Source organism: Epinephelus lanceolatus, chromosome 5 (genome assembly GCF_041903045.1).
Source record: "Epinephelus lanceolatus isolate andai-2023 chromosome 5, ASM4190304v1, whole genome shotgun sequence".
NCBI classification, from domain to species: domain Eukaryota; kingdom Metazoa; phylum Chordata; class Actinopteri; order Perciformes; family Serranidae; genus Epinephelus; species Epinephelus lanceolatus.
Window position 1 is genome coordinate 46,065,408 of NC_135738.1, and position 25,889 is coordinate 46,091,296.

At 44.1% G+C, this 25,889-nt stretch overlaps 1 protein-coding gene across 1 annotated transcript in view; it reads left to right on the plus strand.

Annotated features, from left to right (window-relative positions):
• Positions 1-25,889, plus strand: part of znrf1 (zinc and ring finger 1) — a 182,406-nt gene that overhangs the window by 104,226 nt on the left and 52,291 nt on the right. Inside the window, exon 2 of the mRNA XM_078168274.1 lies at positions 19,882-19,977. Within this exon, the coding sequence (XP_078024400.1) occupies positions 19,882-19,977 (96 nt within the window). The remainder of the gene's footprint in view (positions 1-19,881; positions 19,978-25,889) is intronic.

Here is a 25,889-nt window from a genome sequence, read left to right on the forward strand (position 1 = left end):
AGGGGTTAATCTGAGGAAGCATGTGTTCGTGTTCATGCGTGTACTGTAGATGTGACTGTGTCGGAATAAAAAAAAAAAGTGCTCCGCAACGTTATTTAATACATCAGTAATATTGTCTGTTTCAGTGCATATGCCCCCCCACCCCCTCCGCGTGACTTGAAATTATGGCCCCCCCTTGTTCAGATGCGTTCCGCGGTCCATGGACTATTCCATGTATCACTGAGGTTGCATTTATGAATGATCCATATTTGTATTGTTTTTAATGTTAATCTGAACCAGCTGGTTTCTGTTAAAAGGGACACACGCCCACAAATCATTTAACGCTGAGATCGGCTATGAGCTGAAACGCGTCCATTCGATTGCTGCTGTGCAATCCACTATATTAAAATGTATTATACTTATTAGTGAGTGCTGTCGGGTTTTTCTGCTTTGCTGTAATATTTTGGACCGGCACCCAATTACACTTTGAGACTTTTGAGTGAGCACGCCAAGTTTGCTGAAGACTTATCTCCATACAACAGTACTAGCCAGCCGGCCGTGACCTCCCCAAGATGGCCGCGACGTTGGCGCACAGTAGCCACAGGAATGAGTCATTTAATGATTATATATATCTATTAGCCTGACCACCTTGTGACCAAGAGTTATTAGTCAGTTATAAAGTCTCTTGGACCCATTGCCTAAATCCAACAGGAAGTAGGCCAATTTGAATTCCGTGGTCATTTTTGGCGTTTTGCACGTGTTGTGATTGAACGAACTTGTCCTACAGATTTGGTCGGATTGGCTCCAAACATCGTTTATGTGAGCCTGACCACCTTGTGACCAAAAGTTATTAGAGGATCTGCCCAGTGTTGAATGGCGTGGCCACTGCGGAACGTTGAATTTTGAGGTCTTGCCATGGAAAACGAAATTGCTATAACTTTGGCGTAAATGGTCCAGTCTCCACCAAACTTCACATCATTCATATTAGTCCCGCCCTGAACACGTTTACATAACCATATTTCCTGATAGTCTTAGCGCCACCTAGTGGCGACAGGAAATGACATGTTCTACATTTTAACCTGCTCCTCCTGAACGGTTGACCATATCAAGTCAAATGTGGTCATGAAGGCCTTAAGACCTTGGTTATGTTATATTGTGAATATGGCGTTAAGTCACCAAACGGCACCACCATAACAGCACAGCGAAGTTGCATGTTTCGCAAAAACACAGGAAATGGCATTAACTGAAGTGTACTTGGTTCAATCTGCCTGAAACTTAATACACTACTTAACAGTCTAGGCCTGGACATGTGATATGAGTTTCGTCAGTGGCCAAGCCATTTGGCCACGCCCTTTAAACAGCAGCCCCAGCCGCATGTTTTACAGACATGCACGGAAATCGGGACATACCTGTATCATGCCCAGATGCACAAAAATTCTCTTGGAACCATTGCCTTAACCCAACAGGAAGTTGGCCATTTTGTATTCCGTGGTCATTTTTGGCATTTCACACGTGTTGTGATTTAACAAACTTGTCCTACAGATTTAATCAGATTTGCTCCAAGCTTGGTTTATGTGAGCCTGACTACGTTGTGACTAAAAGTTATTACAGGATCTACCCAATGTTGAGTGGCATGCCCACTATGGAGTATTGAATTTTGAGGTCTCGCCACAAAAATCGAAATTGCTATAACTTTGGCGTAAATGGTCCGATATCCACCAAACTCCACATGATTCATATTAGTCCTGGCCCGAACACATTTACATAACCATATTTCCTGATAATCATAGCGCCACCTACTGTCGAAAGGAAGTACTTCTTATCAGACACTTATCTTTGGATTAACCTGAAATTTCAATGCTGTGGTCTATATTTGATGTACACAAACGTGACATATCATTAGTGTCTACGTGTGCTGCAGAGGGTTTAATTTTGATGTCTCGCCATGAAACAGGAAATTGCTATAACTTTGGAGTAAATGGTCCAATGTCCACCAAACTTCACATGATTCATGTTAGTCGCACCCTGAACACATTTATATGACAATATACCATGATAGTCATAGCGCCACCTAGTGGGGAAAGGAAGTACTTCTTATCAGACACAAACATGACATATCATTAGTGTCTACGCATGCTGCAGGGGGTATAATTTTGATGTCTCGTCCAGCACTGTACCAAGGATATGCCAAGTCACTCCTGCATGGGGTGTCTTACTTTGACAGAAATGAAGTGACGCGTCAGAAGGCGTCCTGCCAGCCCCCCCGAGTTGCATGAAGGTGCGAGGGCCTGTTCATTGCTGCTTGCAGCTTTAATTCCTGTTGACTTTCTCCTCGGCTGCTTGCCATCTGCCTGCTGCTGTTTGACGGTGACACAGAATTTCAAAATAAAAGCATGACCAAAAGATGACGATATGGATCAATGTTTTCACTTTGCATCGATGATATTGGATCATTGATCACTGAATCAATATATAAGTCCAGATCAATGGATCATTACACCCCTAGCATATACTCCAACTTTATTTAAGTGCAGTACTAAATCACAGGAGTCGCCCTTCAAGTTGATGGTTAATACTGTATATGTCATTTTATAACCACATGTCTGTGGTGCATGTAAGACTACCATCCATTCAGAGTAGATGTTATAATCATAAGCCCCTTTTACACTGCCAGATTTTCAGCGAATGTTGGGCCGTTTTGCCAGCAAGCTGCGAGTGTTTAGACACAAAGGGCTGGATTGGCGATTTGATCCGAGGTACCGTGGTAGGGTAGTCATATTGGCGGAACCCTTTTAGTTTAAACAGACCGAGGTGGCCTTCCGCAACAGGAGGGGCTGTTGATGACTTGTGGGAGGAGCTGTTGATGACCCAGCACGTGGAACCCACTGGTGTTGGATAAACAGGAAACAGCTAAAGCAGGAATTAGTGAGCAGATAGTAGCAAGAGGGAAACGCAAACCTGACAGACACTGTAAAGATGAGCAACTGGGGAGACAAAGAATTGCCCGCCCTCCTTGCCCTCGCAGACGAAGAGGCCATTAACCGGCAGATGACAGGGACAGTGAAGAACGGGCTGACTTACGAGAGAATTGCCGAAGGACTGACTAGCCGCGGCTTCCCTCCCACGTCACTGTTTACGTCACACGCTGAGCTACACGTTTTGTTACTTGCTCACGCACCCCATTGCCCCGAAAAAAGGCGCATTCTGCATAAACAAAAGTAGGTAGGCGGCATTTTGCTGCACTCCCCAATTTTGTTTACTGCCAATGCTGAAAAAAGACTGATTGGGCTTTCCTGCAAATTTGCACAACTTCTATCTAAAAAGGGCCTAAAAACCTAAAGGTTGTGATATATGACACTTAATTATATGAGGTCATCAGTGGATCAAGGTTTAAAGACTTGATTGATTGTTGGAGAGCTTGTTGGTACCATAACTTGCATAAGTACAGAAAACATACAGTAAGTACAGTAAGCCTTAGTAATCAGGGCATCAAAGCCACGACTCATAAAGCTCCTAAAATCCATCCAGTCTGAGTGATCCTGAGTCAGACTGCTGCTGTTCTGAATCCAAGTGTCTTCCATCACAGAGCAGTCGGCTGTGTTTTCAGCTGGATGCAAACTCGGCTCATGTGGCCCAGTGGTTGATTTAATTACCTATTACGTGTTGAACTAATATAGTTAGGCCTAATGGGTCCCATCCAAACAGCAGAGGAGGGGGCAACTTAGACGGCTCCAACATCATCAAACCACCAAGGCAGTGTGTGAAAATATGTGAGAAAGGAGAAAAGTGGATGGACAAAATACAGAATGAGACATTGAAGTGTTTTCTAATTGGACGCTGCGATTGACAGGACGTCATTACATCACACATTTATTAACAAGCTCGATTCCAAAACAGTTGCGACGCTGTTTAAAACTTTAATCCTTTTTGACCTATATCCAATCAAATTTAGTCCAAAGGCAAGATTTTTAATGTCTAAACTGATAAACTTTTTTTTTTTTTTTGTATAAATATACACTGCGGTCATGTGGCATTATGGTTTGCACATGCGCCATACTGTGTGGGAGCACGTCTTTGTAGCTCTGAGTTGCAGTGTTTGTTTGTTTTTGTTTTGTCTTATTGATTCAACTGAGGACTAATACAGCTATGAGAAGATATCATACGCATGGCATGACCTCCTTGCACTGCAATGGTTTAGATACGGAGTTTAAAACCCAATTCCAGTGGAGTTGAAGGTGCCACACCGCAGATGTAAAGCAGGTGCAAAGCAGGTGCAAAGTTTAAGGCTAGGAGGTTTTTTTTTTTTTGTTTTTTTTTTTTTTTACTTTTTTACTGGATACAAGAACTTCCCCATGGGGATGAATAAATAATGATACTACTACTACTACTACTACTACAACTAATAATAATAATAATAATAATAATAATGACAATAATATTATCTATCTATCTATCTATCTATCTATCTGTCTGTCTGTCTATCCATCCATTCTGAATTTGATGCCTGCAACACGTTCCAAAAAAGTTAGGACAGGAGCATGTTTACCACTGTGTGACATCACCTTTTCTTTTAAAGATACTCAGTAAGTGTTTGGGAACTGAGGACACTAACTGTTTAACTTTTGAAAGTGAAATTCCTCCTCATTCTTGCTTGATATATCACCTCAGTTGTTTAACAGTCCGGGGTCTCCATTGTCGTATTTCCTCATAATGCCCCACACATTCTCAATGGGAGTCAGGTCTGGACTGCAGGCAGGTCAGTCTAGTACCTGCACTCTTTTAATGTGAAGCCACGCTGTTGGAACATGTGCAGAATGTGTCCGATTGTCTCCCTGGAATAGGCAGAGACGTCCCTTAGAAAGGCGTCATCTGGATGGCAGCATATGTAGCTCCAAAACCTGTATGTACCTTTCAGCATTCATGGTGCCTTCACAGATGTGCAAGTTACCCATGATGCCATGGGGAGTAACACACCTCCATACCATCACAGATGCTTGCTTTGAGCTTTGAGCTGGTAACAATCTAGATGGTCCTTTTCCTTTTTGGCTCGGATGACCATGATTTCCAAAAACAATTTGAAGTGTGGACTAGTCAGACCACAGTACACTTTTCCAATTTTTGTCAGTCCATCTCAGGTGAGCCTGGGCCCAGAGAAGTCGACACAGCTTCTGGATATATGGCTTTAAGAGTCTGCACATGCATTTGTAGATGCAGCTATGAACTGTGTTTACTGACAATGGTTTTCCGATGTGTTCCTGAGGTCATGTAGTAATATCCTTTATACAATCAAGTCGGTAACTATACTCTTGTATTTTAACTGTAAAAGGAGAAAGTTTGTGACCTGGCCATCATATTGGATACAGTTTACTTAAGTACCAAGCACCGCCCACCAACCAGACCAACTTTCTCATTTTCATAACTAAACAGTTTCTATCTTAGGCCCCGTTTATACGACAATGATTTCAACTGAAAACGGTAAACTTTAGTTGCGTTTTGGCTGATCGTTTACACGACAGCAGCATTCCGGGTGCCTGAAAACGCAACGATTCGAAAACGGGTTCCAGAGTGCAACTTTTTGGAAACGGCAGCGTCTCCGTTGTCATGTAAACTTGCAATATGCAGTTCCTCTGAAAACGGAGACTTTTCGCACATGCGCATTATGGTTCCAGTCACTAGGCATCAACAGCTGTCACAACAACAATGCTGAGCTCTGTTTGTGCTGCTCACCCTGTTGATTTGAAGTGAAGTGCAGATCTGTTCCTGTAGCAACTCCACCTAGTCATCCATCCAAACAAAGTTATCTGCGCATGCTTTCGCCATTGTATCTTTTTTGTTTTGGTTTGTAATCACCGTGTTGTAGAGGAAGGCGCTTCAGTGCAGGCGCATGGCGTCATGCCGTGGTGTTGCTTTGCAAATTTACACTGCCACCCATTGACCTGGCATGCATACTACAGCGTTTCCAGTAGATTTTGCAGCTCCGTGTGAACGGGGATCATTTCAATAACGTCGTCATATAAACGCAGAAGGTTTTTAAAACGCAAAGTACAGACTTTTCCGTTTTTATAGAAACCGTTGTCGTCTAAACAGGACCTTAGTTAAGACATTTGGTCATGGACTTTCCACGTTGTCATATGACGTACAAGGTATCCTGGGTGTGTTGGCTGTTGATGCTCTGGAATAACTACTACTTCAGCCTGTAACATGCAGTGTCTGTTTTCAAAGGAAATGTACAGTTTGCATAAAGTCTCTTTCAAAATAAAGGCACTACATCAGTACAACACCACAAATCATTTTTTTTCCTTCAACAACAAACGCATATGGTTATGTGCAAACCAGACCAACAGTTTTTGTTTTTGTTTTTTTTTTAAGATATTTTTTGGGGCATTTTGACCTTTAATTGATAGGACAGACAAGCGTGAAAGGGGGAGAGAGAGAGATTCCATGAGCATGAAGATGAGCCTGAATATTTTTGCTTTTTTGGATGTTTTAAAGTGAGATAAACTACTGTTCTTCTAAGAGCTGGAAGAAAACAGAAGAGAAAACCGTTGTTTTTAAAAAAAATCTACCAAGAAGGAATATAACATTTAAAAAGAGGAAACAAAAAATTGCTGAACACTAAATAAACTTAAGCTAGCATAACACAGCTAGCTGTAAACAAGACCCTTAGCAACTGTTGCCAAGGAATTTAAATAGCAGCAGTTCAACAGCAGCAGAGCCTGATGGAATCCACCAAAGGCTGTACAGAGGCTGTTCCTCTCCTCTATCCTCCTGATGTAACCAATGAGACTGCCAGGAAGGCATTTAAACAAAAACTGCTAAAAGAAAGACCAGAAACCCTGTTTTCTGATCTTTACAAGACCGGGGAGGTCAGCAACCTGATCCTCTTCACAGACCAGCCGCTAGCATGGCACTCTGCCATCAGTGCCCACTACCCCTCTGTCAAAAAAGAGGGGATCTGTAACGGCTGGAAAATAAAAATAAAAGAAGCAGAGGATTCAGATACTTTCATGATGACAGTAAACTTATACAAGAATGGGACTATCATGGTGCAGGGGAACCTCAAACTGTTTGAGATGGACTTCCTCCTTATAAAGGAAAGAGCCCAGCAGGAGAGATCTAGCTCCACTGACAGTTCCCAGGTCCCAGCTCCCAGCTGCCTAACTACTGAGCAGCCCCCTGAAGAGAAGGAGCCCACCAGCCCAGAGCAGGTCCAGGACCCCCAGCTGAACCGCACCATCACCGAACTGAAGGTGAAATTCACAGAGCTGGAGAGAGAACTAGTACAACTGAGAGAGCTGATCAGCCAACAGCCATGCCAGCCCACCACAGCTCAGCCTGATCCCTGCACCATCAGCACAGAGCTGGGCATGCTGAGGCAGGACAGGGACAGCTGCAGGAGAAAGCTGAGCCTGCTCAGGACTGAGATCAGAGAGCTGCATCAGGACAGAGAGCAGCGTCTAGCAGCACTGACAGCTCTGACAGAGGAGGTGAAGGAGCTCAGAGGAGAGAGAGAGGAGCACAGGAGAGAACTTACCTCTCTGTCAAAGGAGGTGGAGGAGCTCAGAGGAGAGAGAGAGGAGCACAGGAGAGAACTTACCTCTCTGTCAAAGGAGGTGAAGGAGCTCAGAGGAGAGAGAGAGGAGCACAGCAGAGCACTCACCACTCTGTCAGAACAGCTTCAGGAGAGAGGTGGAGCTACACAGGACCTGGATGAAAAACTAGACCACAACCAGGACCCTGTGAGCAGCCAGGACCCACCAATCCAAGAACCTACCTCCACCCCCAGCTCCACATCCAGCCCACAGACCAGCACCTCCCCTCATTCCACCAGACCAGCACAACAGAGAGAGAAGACAGACATTGTCCTCCTCATCGACTCCAATGGAAAATTCCTTAATGAAAAGAAACTTTTCCCCACCCACAAAGTGGCTAAAATCTGGTGTCCAAACACCCACCAAACCATAGACCTGCTGTCAGAGGAGCGGCTTGGATCTCCGAGTCACATCATCATCCACACTGGCACCAATGATCTGCGGAGCCAGCAGGAGAGGGTGTCAGAGTCACTCAAGAGAGTGATAGAGAAAGCCTCCACCACCTTCCCCAACAGCAGAGTGGTCATATCCACTCTGCTCCCAAGGAAAGACTTCCACCCTGACACCATCCACAGGATCAACAGCAGCCTGTCCAGAGACTGTGCACGGAGACCCAATGTCCACCTAGCCCACCACCCCACCCTGGACATCAGCTGTCTCTACGACCACGTCCATCTGTTTAAAAGCACAGTCCCCATCTTCGCCCAAACACTGAAAAGCGTCGCTCTCAACAGAGACCAATCCACGGCCCGCAGAAAGAGCACATCAGCCCACAACCCCCACAGAACACCAAGACATCCTCAACCAACATCCAGACCAACACAATGGAGACAAGACCACCCTCAGCCCCACCCACATCATGTCCAAATCAGACCCCACCAAGGCAACCATGATCCCCCTCAAGCCAGACCACAGTCACTCCTGTCCCTAGGGGCCCCACCCCAACCACAGCGACAAGAGCCACACCCTGGCCCACTGAGTTATGCCCAGGTGGTCCGGAGAGCAGCAGAACCAACCTTAACCACCCCCCCACACAATGAACTGAAGGACATTCAGCAGATGCTCAGCCTGCTTTGCTCTCATCTGATTGGACAGGTACCACAATAGACACTGTATGAATTATTATTATTAGAGTATTTCTTGTTCTCATACAGTTTAAAAAAAAAAAGGACATTTACATTGTACATAAGTATTGATTATTTAATATACCAGTTATTGAGTTGTTACCTTTTATAATATGTCATGTAGATACTCTTAAATTATTTTCTTTGACTTAGTAGTTTGTCTCATTTTGATCACCAAATGCAGCCTTTTGAGTTTTAAATGAAATCTAAATCTTTTGTCATCTCTTGTTTGAATGTTCAGGGTCTGAGATCTTCTGCTCTTGGCCTTAAGAGCAGGACCTCAGACTTTATTAGAGAGTTAGAAAATGCAGATGTGTTTATACTGCAAGAGACTTGGTGTAGAGGAGATGTCTCCACTGGTTGTCCCTCAGGCTACATAGAGATAATGTCCCCGTCCACCAAACTAAAGGGAGTAACACAAGGAAGGGATTCAGGGGGAATGCTGATCTGGTATAAGGCAAACCTTGTACAATACATTGAATTAATCAAAAAAGGAGAATTTTCAATTTGGCTCAAAATCAAAAAAGACCTTATCACCACAGATAAAGATGTATTCCTGTGTGCAGCATATATCCCCCCATCACAATCCCCTTATTTTAATGAAGACAGTTTCTCCATTCTCGAAGATGAGATTAGTTACTTTCAGGCCCAGGGAAGTGTACTGATCTGTGGAGACCTGAATGCCAGGACTGGTACAGAACCAGACTTTATCAGCACACAGGGAGACAAACATATACCTGGTCAAGTCAGCATCCCCCTCCCTTCACACCCCCGCAGAAACAACTTTGACAAAACTGTCAATAAAAGTGGGCAGCAACTGTTGCAGCTCTGCCGAACATTGGGTCTGTACATGGTTAACGGTCGGCTTCAAGGGGACTCATTCGGCCTTTACACTCATAGCTCTCCTCTTGGCAACAGCACAGTAGACTATGGCATCACTGACCTAGACCCCTTCTACCTGAGAGCATTTACAGTCAGCCCCTTAACCCCCTTATCACACCATAGTAAAATCACACTCTACATTAAAACGACAGCAAACGACCCTCACACAGTAGAACCCTGCAATCTGACCTACAGAAAACAACCTTATAAATGGACAAACAAAAGCAAAGACGAATATCAGACAGCAATCAAAAATCCAATCTTTCAATCCCATTTAGACTGTTTTCTTTCCACCTTGTATCCCCTCAATCAGGACAGCCTCAGACAGGCTGTACAGGACATGTACAACATATTTGACCATGTGGCAGACTTATCCAGTCTGAAAAAGCGCCAGCACCACAGACCAAGAGACCCGACCAATGACGAGTGGTTTGACACAGAATGCAGACAACTGAGAAAAACTCTCAGAAATGTGTCAAATCAAAAATACAGACAACCTGACAACCCTGAGCTCCGCCTCCAGTACTGGGAAACACTGAGAGTATACAGAAAAACACTCAGAACTAAAAAAGAACAGCATGTGAGGCATCAGTTACAAATAATTGAAGAGTCCATTGACTCCAATGACTTCTGGAAGAAATGGCACTCTTTCAGCAAACCACAAAAAGAAGAATTGGCTATTCAAAATGGTGACATCTGGAAAAATCACTTTGAAAGTCTGTATACTGCTGTTCCCCTGGATTCGGCCCAAAACAATCTTCTCAACAAATTACAAATTTTAGAATCAGTCATTAAAGACAACCAGAACCCCCTAGACTACCAAATTACTGAAGCAGAGCTGCTGGCTAAAATCCAGGCACTGCAGCCAGTCCATCAGTCCTGATGGCATTTTAAATGAAATGCTAAAATTTGATGACCATAAATTTAACATTGCCATATTAAAATTATTTAACCTTATTCTGGGTGTCGGACATTTCCCTGACCTCTGGAGTGAAGGAATCATCACATCAATCTTTAAAAGTGGAAACAAATTCGACCCAAACAATTACCGAGGCATCTGTGTCAGCAGCAACCTGGGGAAGTTGTTCTGCAGCATCCTAAACAGCCGACTGCAAGACTTCCTCAGAGAACATGATGTCCTGAGCAAGAGCCAGATAGGATTCACACCCAAACATAGAACAACAGACCATATCTACACCCTTCACACCCTCATTAATAAAGACGTCCACCAAAACAAGAGGAAAATCTTCTCTTGTTTTGTGGACTTCAAAAAAGCATTCGACTCAATTTGGCATGATGGACTGTTCTTAAAATTAATTGAGAAGGGTGTAGGGGGGAAGGTCTATGACATCATCAAAACCATGTACAGTCATATGAAATGTGCTGTTAAAATTAACAACATGGAAACAGATTTCTTCCCCCAGAGTAGAGGAGTAAAACAGGGCTGCAGTCTCAGCCCCACCCTCTTCAACATTTATATCGATGAATTGGCCAAATCACTAGAACTATCTGACATCCCTGGTCTCACTCTGTCTGACACACAGGTTAAATGCCTACTTTTTGCAGATGATCTCATATTGCTGGCTCCATCAAATGAAGCACTACAACAGCAACTGGATCACCTGCAAACCTTCTGTCAGACCTGGGCCCTGGCAGTTAATCTGGACAAAACCAAAATTATGATATTCCAGAAACGACCCAGGGGTCAGGGAGACCAAACCAGGTTTTTCCTGGGCTCTCATGAGGTGGAGCACACACACGACTACACATACTTAGGACTACACATCACGTCCACGGGAAACTTTAACCTGGCTGTTGATGATCTCAGAGAGAGGGGAAGAAGGGCTTTCTATGCTATAAAGAAATCTTCAAACATTAATATACCCATTAGAATCTGGCTCAAAATATTCAAATCTATAATTGAACCAATTATTCTGTATGGTAGTGAGGTGTGGGGTCCTCTTGCAAATCAAGATTTTGAAAAATGGGACAAACACCCCATCGAAATCCTGCATACAGAGATTTGCAAGAGCATCCTCAGAGTGCACAGGAACACCCCCAACAACGGGTGCCGAGCTGAGCTAGGCCAATTCCCCCTTTTAATTAGAATTCAAAAAAGAGCCATCAAATTTTATAAACACCTTAAAACAAGTGACCCCAACTCCTACCACTACAAAGCTCTGCAATGCCAAGAGGAGTACATGGAGAAGAGCCCCCTCAGCCAGCTGGTCCTGAGGCTCAGCTCCTCTAACAGCACAAGACCTCAGGACAGCCCTCACACAATCTGGACCCACCAAATTATAGAGAAACAAAAAGAACATTACATTAACTATTGGACATCGACCACAAAAATGCAAAGCAAACTTCAGTGTTATTTGGCTCTAAACAGACAGTACACGGTGGCAGAATATCTGAGCACCGTGACTGATGAGAAACTGAGGAAGACTTTGACCATGTACAGACTCAATGACCACAGCTTGGCCATAGAGACGGGCAAACACAGGCAGACCGGTCTGCCCAGAGAGGACAGGTTGTGTGAGCTCTGTCCACACAGACAAGCGGAGACAGAGACACACTTCCTGTTGCACTGCAGCAAGTATGAACACATCAGAGCCGACTTCCTCTCAAAAATAAAACATAAAGTCACTGACTTTGATTCTCTGCCTGATCAAACTAAAATGCAACACATCCTTGGAGAGAACAGAGTCAGCAGCTTAGCAGCAGCAAAATATGTCAGGTTATGCCACAGCCTGAGGGACAACCATCACAACACCTGACACACCTGTCTATATTTACAGTCCTTGTAACTCACAACCTACATTTTTCTTTATTCATTTTTTTTTCTATATTATATATTGGTGTATTGTATTGTAGATTGGTGTATTTTGTATTATATATCATATATTTAATCTTTTTTTTTTTAATAGTTTTCTTACTTACTTTTATTATTGTACTTTATTTGTAAATTTTTAATGTCTTTGGCAATATTGTTAATCTACAGTCATGCCAATAAAGCTTATTGAAATTGAAAAAAAAAATTGAGAGGGAGTGACATGCAGCAGAGGGCCACAGGCTGGAGTCGGGCCTTGTACATGGGGTGCCTGCTCTACCACTAAGCCACCGAAGGCCCAACCAGGCGAACAGTTAATGATTGATGTTTTTTTCAAACTGGGCCCTATTTTCCGATCTACTTTTGTCTAAATGAGTGATACGATGTTCAATATTTGACATTTCTCCAGTACGAAGCTCAGGCTGACCTGCCTGCAGCCCGTGAGCGCACACTATATTAAATAATAGGGCACTCAGACAACGTCAAACAAAGTCAAAATACGTCCACTAAAAGTGCATTTTTTTCACACAGATAGGCTCGGATTGAATCAGAATCAGAATCAGAAATACTGATCCCAGAGGGGGAATTATTTGCGTTACAGGTGCTCCTTGCAAGAGTGGAAAGATAAGTGAAAATATAAGAAATTTAACAAGAGTATTTACAAATATATAGTTCAAATAAACAGGATTATTAACAAAAAATAAAGTAAATATATATATGTATATATGTACAGTACAGGCCAAAAGTTTGGACACACTTTCTCATTCAATGCGTTTTCTTTATTTTCATGACTATTTACATTGTAGATTCTCACTGAAGGCATCAAAACTATGAATGAACACGTGGAGTTATGTACTTAACAAAAAAAGGTGAAATAACTGAAAACATGTTTTATATTCTAGTTTCTTCAAAATAGCCACCCTTTGCTCTGATTACTGCTTTGCACACTCTTGGCATTCTCTGGATGAGCTTCAAGAGGTAGTCACCTGAAATGGTTTTCCAACAGTCTTGAAGGAGTTCCCAGAGGTGTTTAGCACTTGTTGGCCCCTTTGCCTTCACTCTGCGGTCCAGCTCACCCCAAACCGTCTCGATTGGGTTCAGGTCCGGTGACTGTGGAGGCCAGGTCATCTGCCGCAGCACTCCATCACTCTCCTTCTTGGTCAAATAGCCCTTACACAGCCTGGAGGTGTGTTTGGGGTCATTGTCCTGTTGAAAAATAAATGATCGTCCAACTAAACGCAAACCGGATGGGATGGCATGTCGCTGCAGGATGCTGTGGTAGCCATGCTGGTTCAGTGTGCCTTCCATTTTGAATAAATCCCCAACAGTGTCACCAGCAAAACACCCCCACACCATCACACCTCCTCCTCCATGCTTCACAGTGGGAACCAGGCATGTGGAATCCATCCGTTCACCTTTTCTGCGTCTCACAAAGACACGGCGGTTGGAACCAAAGATCTCAAATTTGGACTCATCAGACCAAAGCACAGATTTCCACTGGTCTAATGTCCATTCCTTGTGTTTCTTGGCCCAAACAAATCTCTTCTGCTTGTTGCCTCTCCTTAGCAGTGGTTTCCTAGCAGCTATTTGACCATGAAGGCCTGATTGGCGCAGTCTCCTCTTAACAGTTGTTCTAGAGATGGGTCTGCTGCTAGAACTCTGTGTGGCATTCATCTGGTCTCTGATCTGAGCTGCTGTTAACTTGCCATTTCTGAGGCTGGTGACTCGGATGAACTTATCCTCAGAAGCAGAGGTGACTCTTGGTCTTCCTTTCCTGGGTCGGTCCTCATGTGTGCCAGTTTCGTTGTAGCGCTTGATGGTTTTTGCGACTCCACTTGGGGACACATTTAAAGTTTTGCAATTTTCCGGACTGACTGACCTTCATTTCTTAAAGTAATGATGGTCACTCGTTTTTCTTTAGTTAGCTGATTGGTTCTTGCCATAATATGAATTTTAACAGTTGTCCAATAGGGCTGTCGGCTGTGTATTAACCTGACTTCTGCACAACACAACTGATGGTCCCAACCCCATTGATAAAGCAAGAAATTCCACTAATTAACCCTGATAAGGCACACCTGTGAAGTGGAAACCATTTCAGGTGACTACCTCTTGAAGCTCATCCAGAGAATGCCAAGAGTGTGCAAAGCAGTAATCAGAGCAAAGGGTGGCTATTTTGAAGAAACTAGAATATAAAACATGTTTTCAGTTATTTCACCTTTTTTTGTTAAGTACATAACTCCACATGTGTTCATTCATAGTTTTGATGCCTTCAGTGAGAATCTACAAAGTAAATAGTCATGAAAATAAAGAAAACACATTGAATGAGAAGGTGTGTCCAAACTTTTGGCCTGTACTGTATATATATACATATATATGTAGTAACCTAAACAAGATTATTTACACAATATATATACTAACCTAAATAGATAATACACAGAATATATACAGTCAAGGTGAAATGGGGTTATTGCACAAGTTAAATTAAATTATTGCACATGTTGACTGTGGGTGAAATAGTCTCAGGGCCACTCAGAGGGAGGAGTTGTACAGTTTGATGGCCACAGGCAGGAATGATTTCCTGTGGTGCTCAGTGGTACATTTAGGTGGTATGAGTCTCCCACTGAAAATACTCTTGTGCCTGACCAGCACATGGTGGAGTGGGTGTGAGACATTGTCCAAGATAGTTCGTAGCTTAGACAGCATCCTCCTCTCTGACACCACCATCAGAGGAGTCACACTCCGTTCCCACGACGTCACTGGCCTTGCGGATCAGTTTGTTGAGTCTGTTAGTGTCCACCACCCTCAGCCTGCTGCCCCAGCACACAACAGCATAGAGGATAGCACTGGCCACCACAGACTCATAGAAAATCCTGAGCATAGTCCGGCAGATGTTGAAGGACCTCAGTCGCCTCAAAAAATAGAGATGGCTCTGGCCCTACCTGTAGAGAGCGTTAGTGTTCTTAGCCCAGTCCAATTTATTGTCCATATGTACCCCCAGGTACTTATAGCTCTCCACAATGTCCACACTGACCCCCTGGATGGAAACAGGGGTCACCGGTGTCTTGGTCCTCCTCAGATCCACAGCCAGTTCCTTTGTCTTTGCCATGTTGAGCTGCAGATGGTTCTGCTCACACCATGTGACAAAGTTATCCAAAACAGCCCTGTACTCATCCTCATCACCCTTGGTGATACATCCAACTATAGCAGAGTCATCAGAAAACTTCTGAAGATGGCAGGTCTCAGTGCAATAGCTGAAATCTGTGGTGTAGAGGGTGAAGAGGAAGGGAGAGAGGACAGTCCCCTGCAGAGCCCCGGTATTGCTGACCACTTTGTCTGACACACAGCATTGCAAGCACACATACTGTGGTCTGCCAGTCAAGTAGTCTACAATCCAGGACACCAGGGGGGCATCCACCTGCATTGCTGTCAGCTTGTCACCCAGTAGAGCTGGACGGATGGTGTTGAACGCACTAGAGAAGTCAAAAAACATGACCCTCACAGCATGGGGACCTTCTGGAGAGTCAGGCTCATGTTGAAGACATGCTGAAGTACTCCACATAGGAGGGTGGAGTGGGTGATGGTTGTCCAAGACAGACAGCAGAAGAGTCGGGGGGGGGGGGGTGGGTGGGCAGGGCTAGCAGTGTCAAATCTGTTAAAAAATTCAGTTCATTGGCCCTGTCCACGCTCCCTTCAACTCCTCTGTTGTTGTTGGTCCTGAAGCCAGTGATGGTCCTCATTCCACTCCAGACCTCTCTCATATTGTTCTGCTGGAGTTTCCACTCCATCTTCCTCCTGTACCTCTCCTTAGCCTCCCTGATCTTCATCTTCAGTTCCCCCTGTATTGTTCTCACCTTCTCCCTGTTACCAGCTCTGAAGGCCCTCATCTTTTCATTGAGGATGGCTTTGATGTCCTTTGTTACCCACGGTTTGTTATTTGGATAATAATCGACAGTCCTGGCTGGGATAGTGGAGTCCACACAGAAACTGATGTAGTCCGTGATGCATTCTGTGAGCCCGTCGATGTCCTCCCCATGTGGCTCACAGACTGCCTGCCAGTCTGTCACACCAAAACAGCCCTGCAGTGTCTCATAAGCCTCCTCTGACCATCTCCTCACTGTCCTCATGGTCGCAGGCAGGCTCCTGACTAGTGGTACATAGCAGGGGTTGAGGTGCACCAGGTTGTGGTCTGACCTACCCAGAGGGGGGAGGGGGGAGCAGCTGTATGCATCCTTGGCGTTTGCATACAGCAAGTCCAGTGTTCTCTCCTCTCTGGTAGGACAGCTCACATACTGTGTAAAGGTGGGCAATGTTGTTGCCATGATGACATGGTTGAAGTCACCCGAGATAGCTATGAAGGCACTCGGGTGTTTAGTCTGCAGGCGGGCTATGGCGGAGTAAATGACTGCACATGCTGACGTCGGGTTGGCAGAGGGGGGGATGTAAACGGTTACAATAATGGCATGTGAAAACTCCCTGGGCAGATAATACGGCCTGAGTCCAACAGCAAACAGTTCAATGTCGGGGCAACAGATTCGTTCCTTAATAGAAATATGGTCAGGACTGCACCAGCGGTTATTTACTAGAACGGCAAGCCCCCCTCCTTTGCGCTTACCGCTCTCGGTGCAGTCCCGGTCGGCCCGAACAGTTTGAAAGCCGTTGATGGAGAAGTTGTTGTCAGGAATGTCCTGGTGAAGCCATCTCTCAGTGAAGCACATCAGACTACATTCCTGGTACTCCTTCTGACTCCTGGCGACCGCTGTTAGCTCGTCCATCTTATTTGCCAGCGACCTCACGTTGCCTATGATGAGAGAGGGGAGACACGGCTTATATCTTCTCTTCTCCATAAGCCTCCGTTGTCTCAACCCTGCTTTTTTCCTCTGCTGTTTACTTCCTCCCCTGCATCCTCTATGTGTTTTCCTCCACATTTCAGCTGGGATCTTTGATGTTCCAGCCGCCAAGCCGGCTGGCTGGCCTCAGCGCAATCAGCTGATCTCTGGAGTAAACAATGCAGCCATGAAGTTGTTGCGCAATGATGCCGAGTCCGAATGAAAGAAGTAATTCCAGAGTGAGGATACAGAGCACAAGTCTCTCAATCAGCATGTTTGGAGAGGGCGCAGTTTCAACATGACAGTCATAAAAAAACAAGCACAAATACGTAACTTAATAAAGCAAAAAATAGGAAAACTAAGAAAACAAGCAGAAGCGACTACAACAGGCTGCACGCACGGATGCATGCGCACTGTTAGTATAATTATCCGACAACATAACGGAAAGGAGAAGTGAACGTCTGTGTTTACCTTTAGCTTGATTCAGACATGTTCCTCTGCCTGTTGCTGCTCCCTCTCTCACCTCGTCCGCTCTGCAGTTTCACTAAGCTCTGCGTTCATGTACGTCCGTGTACTCCATGTTCAAATAACTATGGGCGGTCATCAAATTCAAATGATTCATCCAGATCCAGTTGGTCAAAATTGGGTAAAAATTCGGACATGTTTGTTGTGGCAAGTCAAAACACTCACTCAGAGAGTGAAAGTCTGGCTCTGAAATCTCACGTCTCGCGAGATTTGAGTTGTTGCAGGAAGTTACCACTGGAGTGACCTTACAAATGGAGGAGTTACTCTGTTTGGAGTAGTCATGGCTGAATTTTTACCCGACTTTGACCAACTGGATTTGGATAGGATATGGCAGCCTTTTGAACATCCTATCACTCATTTAGACAAAAGTAGATCGGAAAATAGGGCCCATTATGAAAAAAAACATTCGTTCCCCTTTAAGTCCAACGACCCACCCATCATACCTGCCTCCTTAAGAGACCACTTCTTTCTTTGTTCTCTAGTCCCATCAGGACATTGGTCACGTGATCTAAGCCTTCCAAATGCATTTATTACAGGGTCATCATTACGTGGGATATTTAAAAACATACAAACTATGCATGAGAACAGCCTGATCTGTTAGGATCTGTTGGGGTGGACCTGTTTAAAAGTCATAATGAGAAAATGTGAAACATCCCTTGCATTTTGTATTTCAACATTTGATATGAGCATGATTTTGCTGGAGACTCAAAGAGGACTGTTTGATCTAGGCCGCTCTGTGCTTTATATTAGTGCTGCACGATTTGATAAAAATGTGCGATTGCGATTTTGGTGGATAATATCGCGAGCTGCGATTGCGATTACAATATAACAAATAAAGGGTATCATTAGTCTTCTTGCTTGATTCAGTGTTTCCCCTACCATTATATTAGGGGGGGCACTGACCTGACCTGACATAGTTATTGTTGTGGACAGTGTGTAAATGACCATCGAAAGGCTGCTGTTTCGCACGGTCAAACACACTGCTCACACAGTAGCGCAGCACGGCACTGTACACACACACTCAGTTGGAGCGGAGCCTGTGTTGTGTTCAGGTCTTGTCACGTAAATGACATGAAGCATGTGAATAGGCCATAGCACAACACAGCAGCATGTCAAGTGGGCTGAGCCTGAGCAAAATTCTGCTCAATTTTTCAGTTGTTATTATATAGTCTGTCATGGAGTCCATGATTTCCCTGTGTCTCTTTGAGGTCTTGTTGTATAGTGTGACACTTACAAATGTATGCATAATTGTGCTTTGTTGTTTTATGAGGCCCTGGTGGCTTTCAGTTGTCTCTTTGTCTTTAACGTTACTTGACGTGGCTTTCTCTCACATGCATTCTTCCTACTTTTCTCTGTGCTGTCTCAAGTGTTGACATAGTTTGGTCATGTTGCTGCGGGACGTGAACTTTTAAACTTTTACACAGCTTTCTGTTCAATGTTGTTGTACCTAAATCCAAAGTGTCGCCATATAATAGACGTTGGGTTTTTTTTTTTCGCCACCAACTCAGCCTGTTCTTGGTCGTGTTGGTCACTGCTGCACGCCAGGTGGTCAGGTGACCATAAGTGCAGCACACACCAGGATAGCTTGTGGGCGTAATGTCAACAGACTCCACACACTACAGGAGAGGTAGTCACGTTCACAGGCACACATGTTAACATTTATTTACATTAAATCGCAAATCGCAGCCTTTTGTGCAGTTATGTAATAGCACAACCTGACATCGCGATTGCAACTGCGATTAGATTAATCGTGCAGCACTACTTTATATCACAACTTCCACAGCTAGTTTGTCATGTTTTGTCATTAGATGGGGTCCCAGGGCCCTGAAGAAAAACAGCAACACTGAAGTGATTCGCTGATAATTTATCACCTCCTAGACTTTAGATCATCACCTTAGAAGATAAATGTCTACCATCATTTAAATCTCAAGCACATTTTCACCTTTCTTTTATGAAAAGACATCTAAAAACTGCCCTTTACCCACTTCTTGGGAATATACTCAGTAATGATGTAATAGGCCTTCAGCTGGGTTAAACGTATTTAATGAGCACAAATCGTGATGAAGCTGATAGAGGTATATATTTGAATTTTTCACTCATCCATTCTCTGCTCTTTATCCTAGGATTCAAGTGTCCTGTCTGCTCCAAGTCTGTGGCGTCCAATGAAATGGAAGTTCACTTCATCATGTGTCTAAGCAAGCCTCGCCTCTCTTACAATGGTAAGGAATGCCTTTGTGTCTTTTTGCAGTTACCTTCTCTTTAAATGACAGGAGGCTAGACCTGGTACACAGAAAAAGTCTGGCTCCCTGGTTTGCCTGTATGAACTGATGGTTGCTTTGGTTTTTACTGTGGTAGTTTTCTTTCATCATATTTATTGGTCTTCCCGATATTGTGCCCAGCCTCCTGACACTATTACTGTTGTGATGAATATTCATGACAAGGTGGGTAGGTCTCCAGACTGATGTGTGTTGTCAAACTAGTCCTAAAAAATTAGGAATATGAACGAGGGAAAATGAGGAAAATCATAAAAATTCATAGGATGATTTTACACAAGCTGACATATTCAGTCATGCACTCTTGAAAATACAAACACAACTGAAGCTGTTAAGACCTCTAATGGCAGTCAGCCCTTGTTGTAACATATAATCTCTTTAGTCTCACGAGATGTTACTGGTACAGCATACATTTTAGGACATCCTCAGGTGTCAGGCTTCAGCGTCAGACCTTAGATGAAAAGGCATAAGGTCTCAGGAAAACCTCTGTCAGACGTCACACTAAACGGCCTCAGAAAAAAGTCGTCAGACAAAACGGCCTCAGAAAAAAAGTCATCGGACCAAAAGGCATCAGAAAAAAAGTCATTGGACCAAAAGGCATCAGAAAAAAAGTCGTCAGACAAAACGGCCTCAGAAAAAAAGACGTCAGACCAAAAGGCATCAGAAAATAAGTCGTCAGACTAAACGGCCTCGGAAAAAAAGTCATCGGACCAAAAGACATCAGAAAAAAAGTCGTCAGACTAAACGGCATCAGAAAGATCAGTCTCATGGCACGGTGGTGTGGTGGTTAGCACTGTTGCCTCACAGCAAGAGGGTTCCTGGTTCAATCCCGGGTGTGGGAGCCCTTCTGTGCGGAGTTTGCATGTTCTCCCCATGTCAGCGTGGGTTCTCTCCGGGTACTCTGGCTTCCTCCCACAGTCCAAAGACATGCAGATTGGGGATAGGTTAACTGATAACTCTAAATTGTCCATAGGTGTGAATGTGAGTGGTTGTCTGTCTCTATGTGTCAGCCCTGTGATAGTCTGGCGACCTGTCCAGGGTGTACCCTGCCTCTCGCCCAGTGTCAGCTGGGATAGGCTCCAGTCCCCCCGCGACCCTCAAGAGGATGAAGTGGTTAGAAGATGAATGAATGAATGAATGAATAAATATATATATTTATATATAAAATCATTAAAATTTCAACATCACCCTCTAAACTTTTGGGATATCGGGTGTCTGACTTGCATGTCCTGTCCGCACACCGCTTCAGTAGCCTATGTGCCGAAGCAGTGTGCGTACGGGTGTCTTATTTTGTATTTGTTTATTGTCCTAACGTAGATGGATTCACTACAAACTGTACGTTTTATGAGCAGCAACAGCAGCAGGTCAGAGGAGCCAACTAACTAACTTACCAGTTAACAGTGAGTCATTATGTTTGCTTTTGTGAACTAACTGACACATGCTGAGAGAACGACGAGCAACATTTGTTTGTAGAGGGAGGTTGTTGTTGTTGTTGTGGTGGTGGCGATATAGCTAGAGATGTTATTCAGAGGATATGCAGAGTTTTTTTTCATATTCCCCGTTCATTCGACTTGAGCAAGTGTTATAATGATGAGGGAAACCCTGACTTCACCTCCCAGATGACAGTTGTAGTTTTAAAGCTATGATCTGGGCTTTTAGGCGAGGGATCCTCCAGACAGGGACTGTTTTCAGTGACTGAAATACAGCGGCGAGAAAAAACAAAACAAAAACAAAAAAACAGCGGCGAGAGCTGGATACTGATCACAATCACCCAAAACTTATGTTAACTTATGTTAATGATCAGTGAGATGACCTAAGTATTTGTGGGTTGAACCGCTTGTTTTGCCCTCCAGCTGCGTGGGTCACGTCACTGAAAACTATGAATGATCTTTGTGATCTCCGAACAGTTTATCCATAAATTTGCTGATATTTCCTTTAAAACCGATGCCAGTATTGGTGTCCGTATTTCTTATGCTAGGAGCATGGCCGGTGTTATGCCGAGATCTGAATGCCTGCCGAGAACTGCATGCACCTCGCGGGAGTGCGCACACAGCTGAAAGGAAAGCTACCGTCTTGATTTTTAAGGAAACAAAATAATCTTCTTTGTCAGGTGCATCAGTGATGATCATAATACTCTGTCAATAGGCTTTATGTGTGGGGAATATCAGGATGTGTTATCCAAATAAGGGCATGTACATCACATATAGCAGATGGATGTGATTTCCCGTCGATGAGATAAACGCAACTGTCCTCACAGTCCATGCTGGCACAATGAGGGAGAAATGCACAGACTGCTTCATGTTGGAAGTGCTGTGGTCGGACTAACTGGCTGGCCACCCCCTGGTGGTGCCGGGCAGGGGTGGAAATCCTGGGGGGGACAGGGGGGACATGACTCCCCCTTCAGTAAAGCTGTACCCCCCTAGAATCATTTGAGACACAATTAATAATTTTTGAACAATGCAGTAGTATTTATTAAAAGCACAATGTAAGCGGTTCTCATTATAATCGCGCAATAATGTGCTATTTAAATCTTAAAAGATTTAGTCCCCCCCTTCCCATTCCTAGTAGTGGTATATCCCACACTCTTTCCAACGGGCGGGGCTGCTTGGCAGCAGTAGCAGCGTGTGGCTGGACCCGGCTGCCCACATCGCGCATCGCAGAATAAGATGTTCACTCACACAGACACAGTTTAACTTACACAAGTTACGACACATCCCATTTACTGTTACAACAAGCCCCAGGCCCAGGCTGATAATATAAACTGTCTGCAACATTTCTCCTGCATTGTTCAAAAGCCTACTCAATTACAAGTGCTGCTAAGCTAAAGGCTAATGATTAAGCTCAGAGTTTAGTGATAGTCAGAGAGGACAGGAGAGAAGGAAGAGGGAGAGGACAGGACAAGAGCAGTCAGTGGCAGAGCGGCTCATAGGTAATGGGTACCTGTCTGTGGGCTCTCCACCTGTCCGTGAGACAAACATGAGAGACGTGCAGTCTAACTGACGAGGAGCGGTCATTACGAGCGACTATTACGCAAGGTTGTGGCGGAGCGGCTCGTAGGTAATGGGTACCTGTCTGTAGGCTCTCCACCTGTCAGTGAGACAAACATGAAAGACGTGCAGTCTAACGGACGAGGAGCGGACATTACGCGCGACTATTACGCATGGTTGACGGAGCATAGCTAATGGGTACCTGTCTGTAGGCTCTCCACCTGTCAGTGAGACAAACATGAAAGACGTGCAGTTTAACAGACGAGGAGCGGTCATGACGCGCGACTATTACGCACGGTTGTGAGGTGCGCAGCGGCAGATCTCACAGCACACTGTTTATAAACCAGTTTACCAGTTTAATTGCAGGAAATGTTTAGTTGTTAAGCCATTTCTCATAAGTATAGACATTCACTCTGTCTGTTGGAGAGATAGAGAGAAGATTAAAGCATCAAATTGCGGTAAAAGATGCTGTATAAAGGACAGGCTACAACTTTTTTTCCTTGTCCCCCCCTGGAATTATTCTCTAAAATTTTACTGTTTATTGTCCCCCCCAACTATGAAATGGGATTTTCGCCCCTGGTGCCGGGGGATCCATTGTGTGATAGTGGAGCAGAGAGTCAGCAGCTGGATTTTGCACCCACGGTCAGTAGTAGTAGTAGGTGTATAGGCAAACAAACAAACAACAACCACAACGACCATTATTCATTGTATTATTACATTTGTGGGAAGTTATTACAATAAAGATTTTCACTTCCCCACAAATGTAATAAATCCCTGCCAACGTAATAGTTGTTACATTTGTGGGAAATTGCGTGTTATGTTTGTAGTAGGCAGCGACTATTACGTTTGTGGAGAATGTATTACATTTGTGGGTTTATTACATTAAATGCTGCAGATTTTTATTATGTTTATGGTTTGTGGACAGTTATTACATTGGTGGGCGTTACAGCCAACTCTTCACTATTTTGTGTGTGGCTGCGTTTTTAAGCATGGGATTTCAGATAGCTCTACGAAAACAAGGTTTTTAAATGCGGAAAATTAATGTAGGGAGTCATTCGCAGTGTCAAGGCCCATCAAATAAAGTATGCTACGTGCTAATAAAGCCATGATGGTGCTCCTATCAAACTTTGACTTGAAGTTTCATGAGGGTGTTAAGGGGTGCATGCATTTTTCGACAGAACTGATTGCTGCTGCTGAAAAATGCATCCCCTGTGCATTATGCTTAGGTCATTATTAAATGAATGAAATTCACACTGTTGAGCCAAAAGGACCCAGAATATGAGCTGGTAAAATCCTTTGATTCACAGACCTCCTGAAATATAATTACAGCCTGGATGCATTATTCGGCAGAGGTGTATTTATTACCTGCCGAGATTTGCATCCCCTGTTTTTTCAGACAGATAAATAAATTACTAGTCTGCACCCATGTTCTGCCGACTGTTAAATCAAAGTTTGAAGAAATAATATGAGACTGATTTTTCTGAGGGCGTTTAGTCTGACGACTTTTTTTCTGATGCCTTTTGGTCTGACGACTTTTTTTCCGAGGCCGTTTAGTCTGACGACTTTTTTTCTGACGCCTTTTAGTGTGACGTCTGACAGAGGTTTTCCTGAGACCTTATGCCTTTTCATCTAAGGTCTGACGCTGAAGCCTGACACCTGAGGATGTCCTAAAATGTATGCCGTATACTGGTCATATCTGAGGCCCTGACACTTGTGTTTCTTTTAAATTAAACTTCCACCTGTGCACAAGGCCAACAGTAGAGTGTAAAGTACAGGAATCATCTATTGACAGAGCTAGCATTAACTACTATATTCTTAGGGTGTAGATTTGGGCTGATTTCCAGGTTTGCCGGTCTGGTCCGGTCTGGTGTATGAGACTAAACTGGCTGGCTGGCTTTTATGCAGACTGGCTGAACCGACATTTGTCATTATGGCACACTCTGGCAAATAAAAAGTACCATACATCAGCAGCCTGTGCTGACAGCTTTAGTAAACATCAAAGGAAAAATGGAGAATAAAGGCACCAGGCAAACAGGTGTCCTGTTGGCCATTGCACAAACAGTGTTTCCCATACATTGACGGGAGTATGGCGGCCCGCCATAGTCAAATTTGCCCCGCCAGAGTCTCCAAAAATCGGTCAGATATAAAATGCCTCCAGTAAATGAACGTCACTCTGTAGCGCACTGGCTGGAGCGCCTCTATTGTTATGGGCAGTGTGTAAATGACCATCAACAGACTGCTGTAACGCACACTCAAACCTGCTGCTCACACAGCAGCGCGGCACAACACTGTACACACACTCAGATGGAGTGGAGCATGTTTTGCGTTCAAGCATTGTCACGTAAATAACAAATTACAGCATGTGAATACTCCATAGCACAACACAGCAGCATGCCATATGGGCCAAACCCGAGCAAAATTTTGTTCAATTTTTCATTTGTTATTATATAGTGCGTTGTGGAGTCCGTGATTTCCCTGTGTCTCTTTGAGGTCTTGTCGTATAGCGTGACACTTACAAATGTATGCGTAATTGTGCTTTGTTGTTTTATGGGGCTCTGGTGGCTTTCAGTTGTCTCTTTGTCTTTAACGTTACTTGGCTTGACTTTCTCTCGCATGCATTTTTCGTACTTTTCTCTGTGCTGTCAAGTGCTGATATAGATTTGTCGTGTTGCTGCGGGACATGGCGACTTTAACTTTTAAAATTTTACATAGCACGTCTTTCTGTTCAACATCACCCTAACTTAATCCAAAGTAATAATAGATGTTTTTGGTCGTGCTCATGCTCTTCTTCAGTGTCCATGTTGGTCACTGCTGCACACCGGGTGGTCACCTGACCACACGTGCTGCACACACCAGGATAGCTTGTGAGCG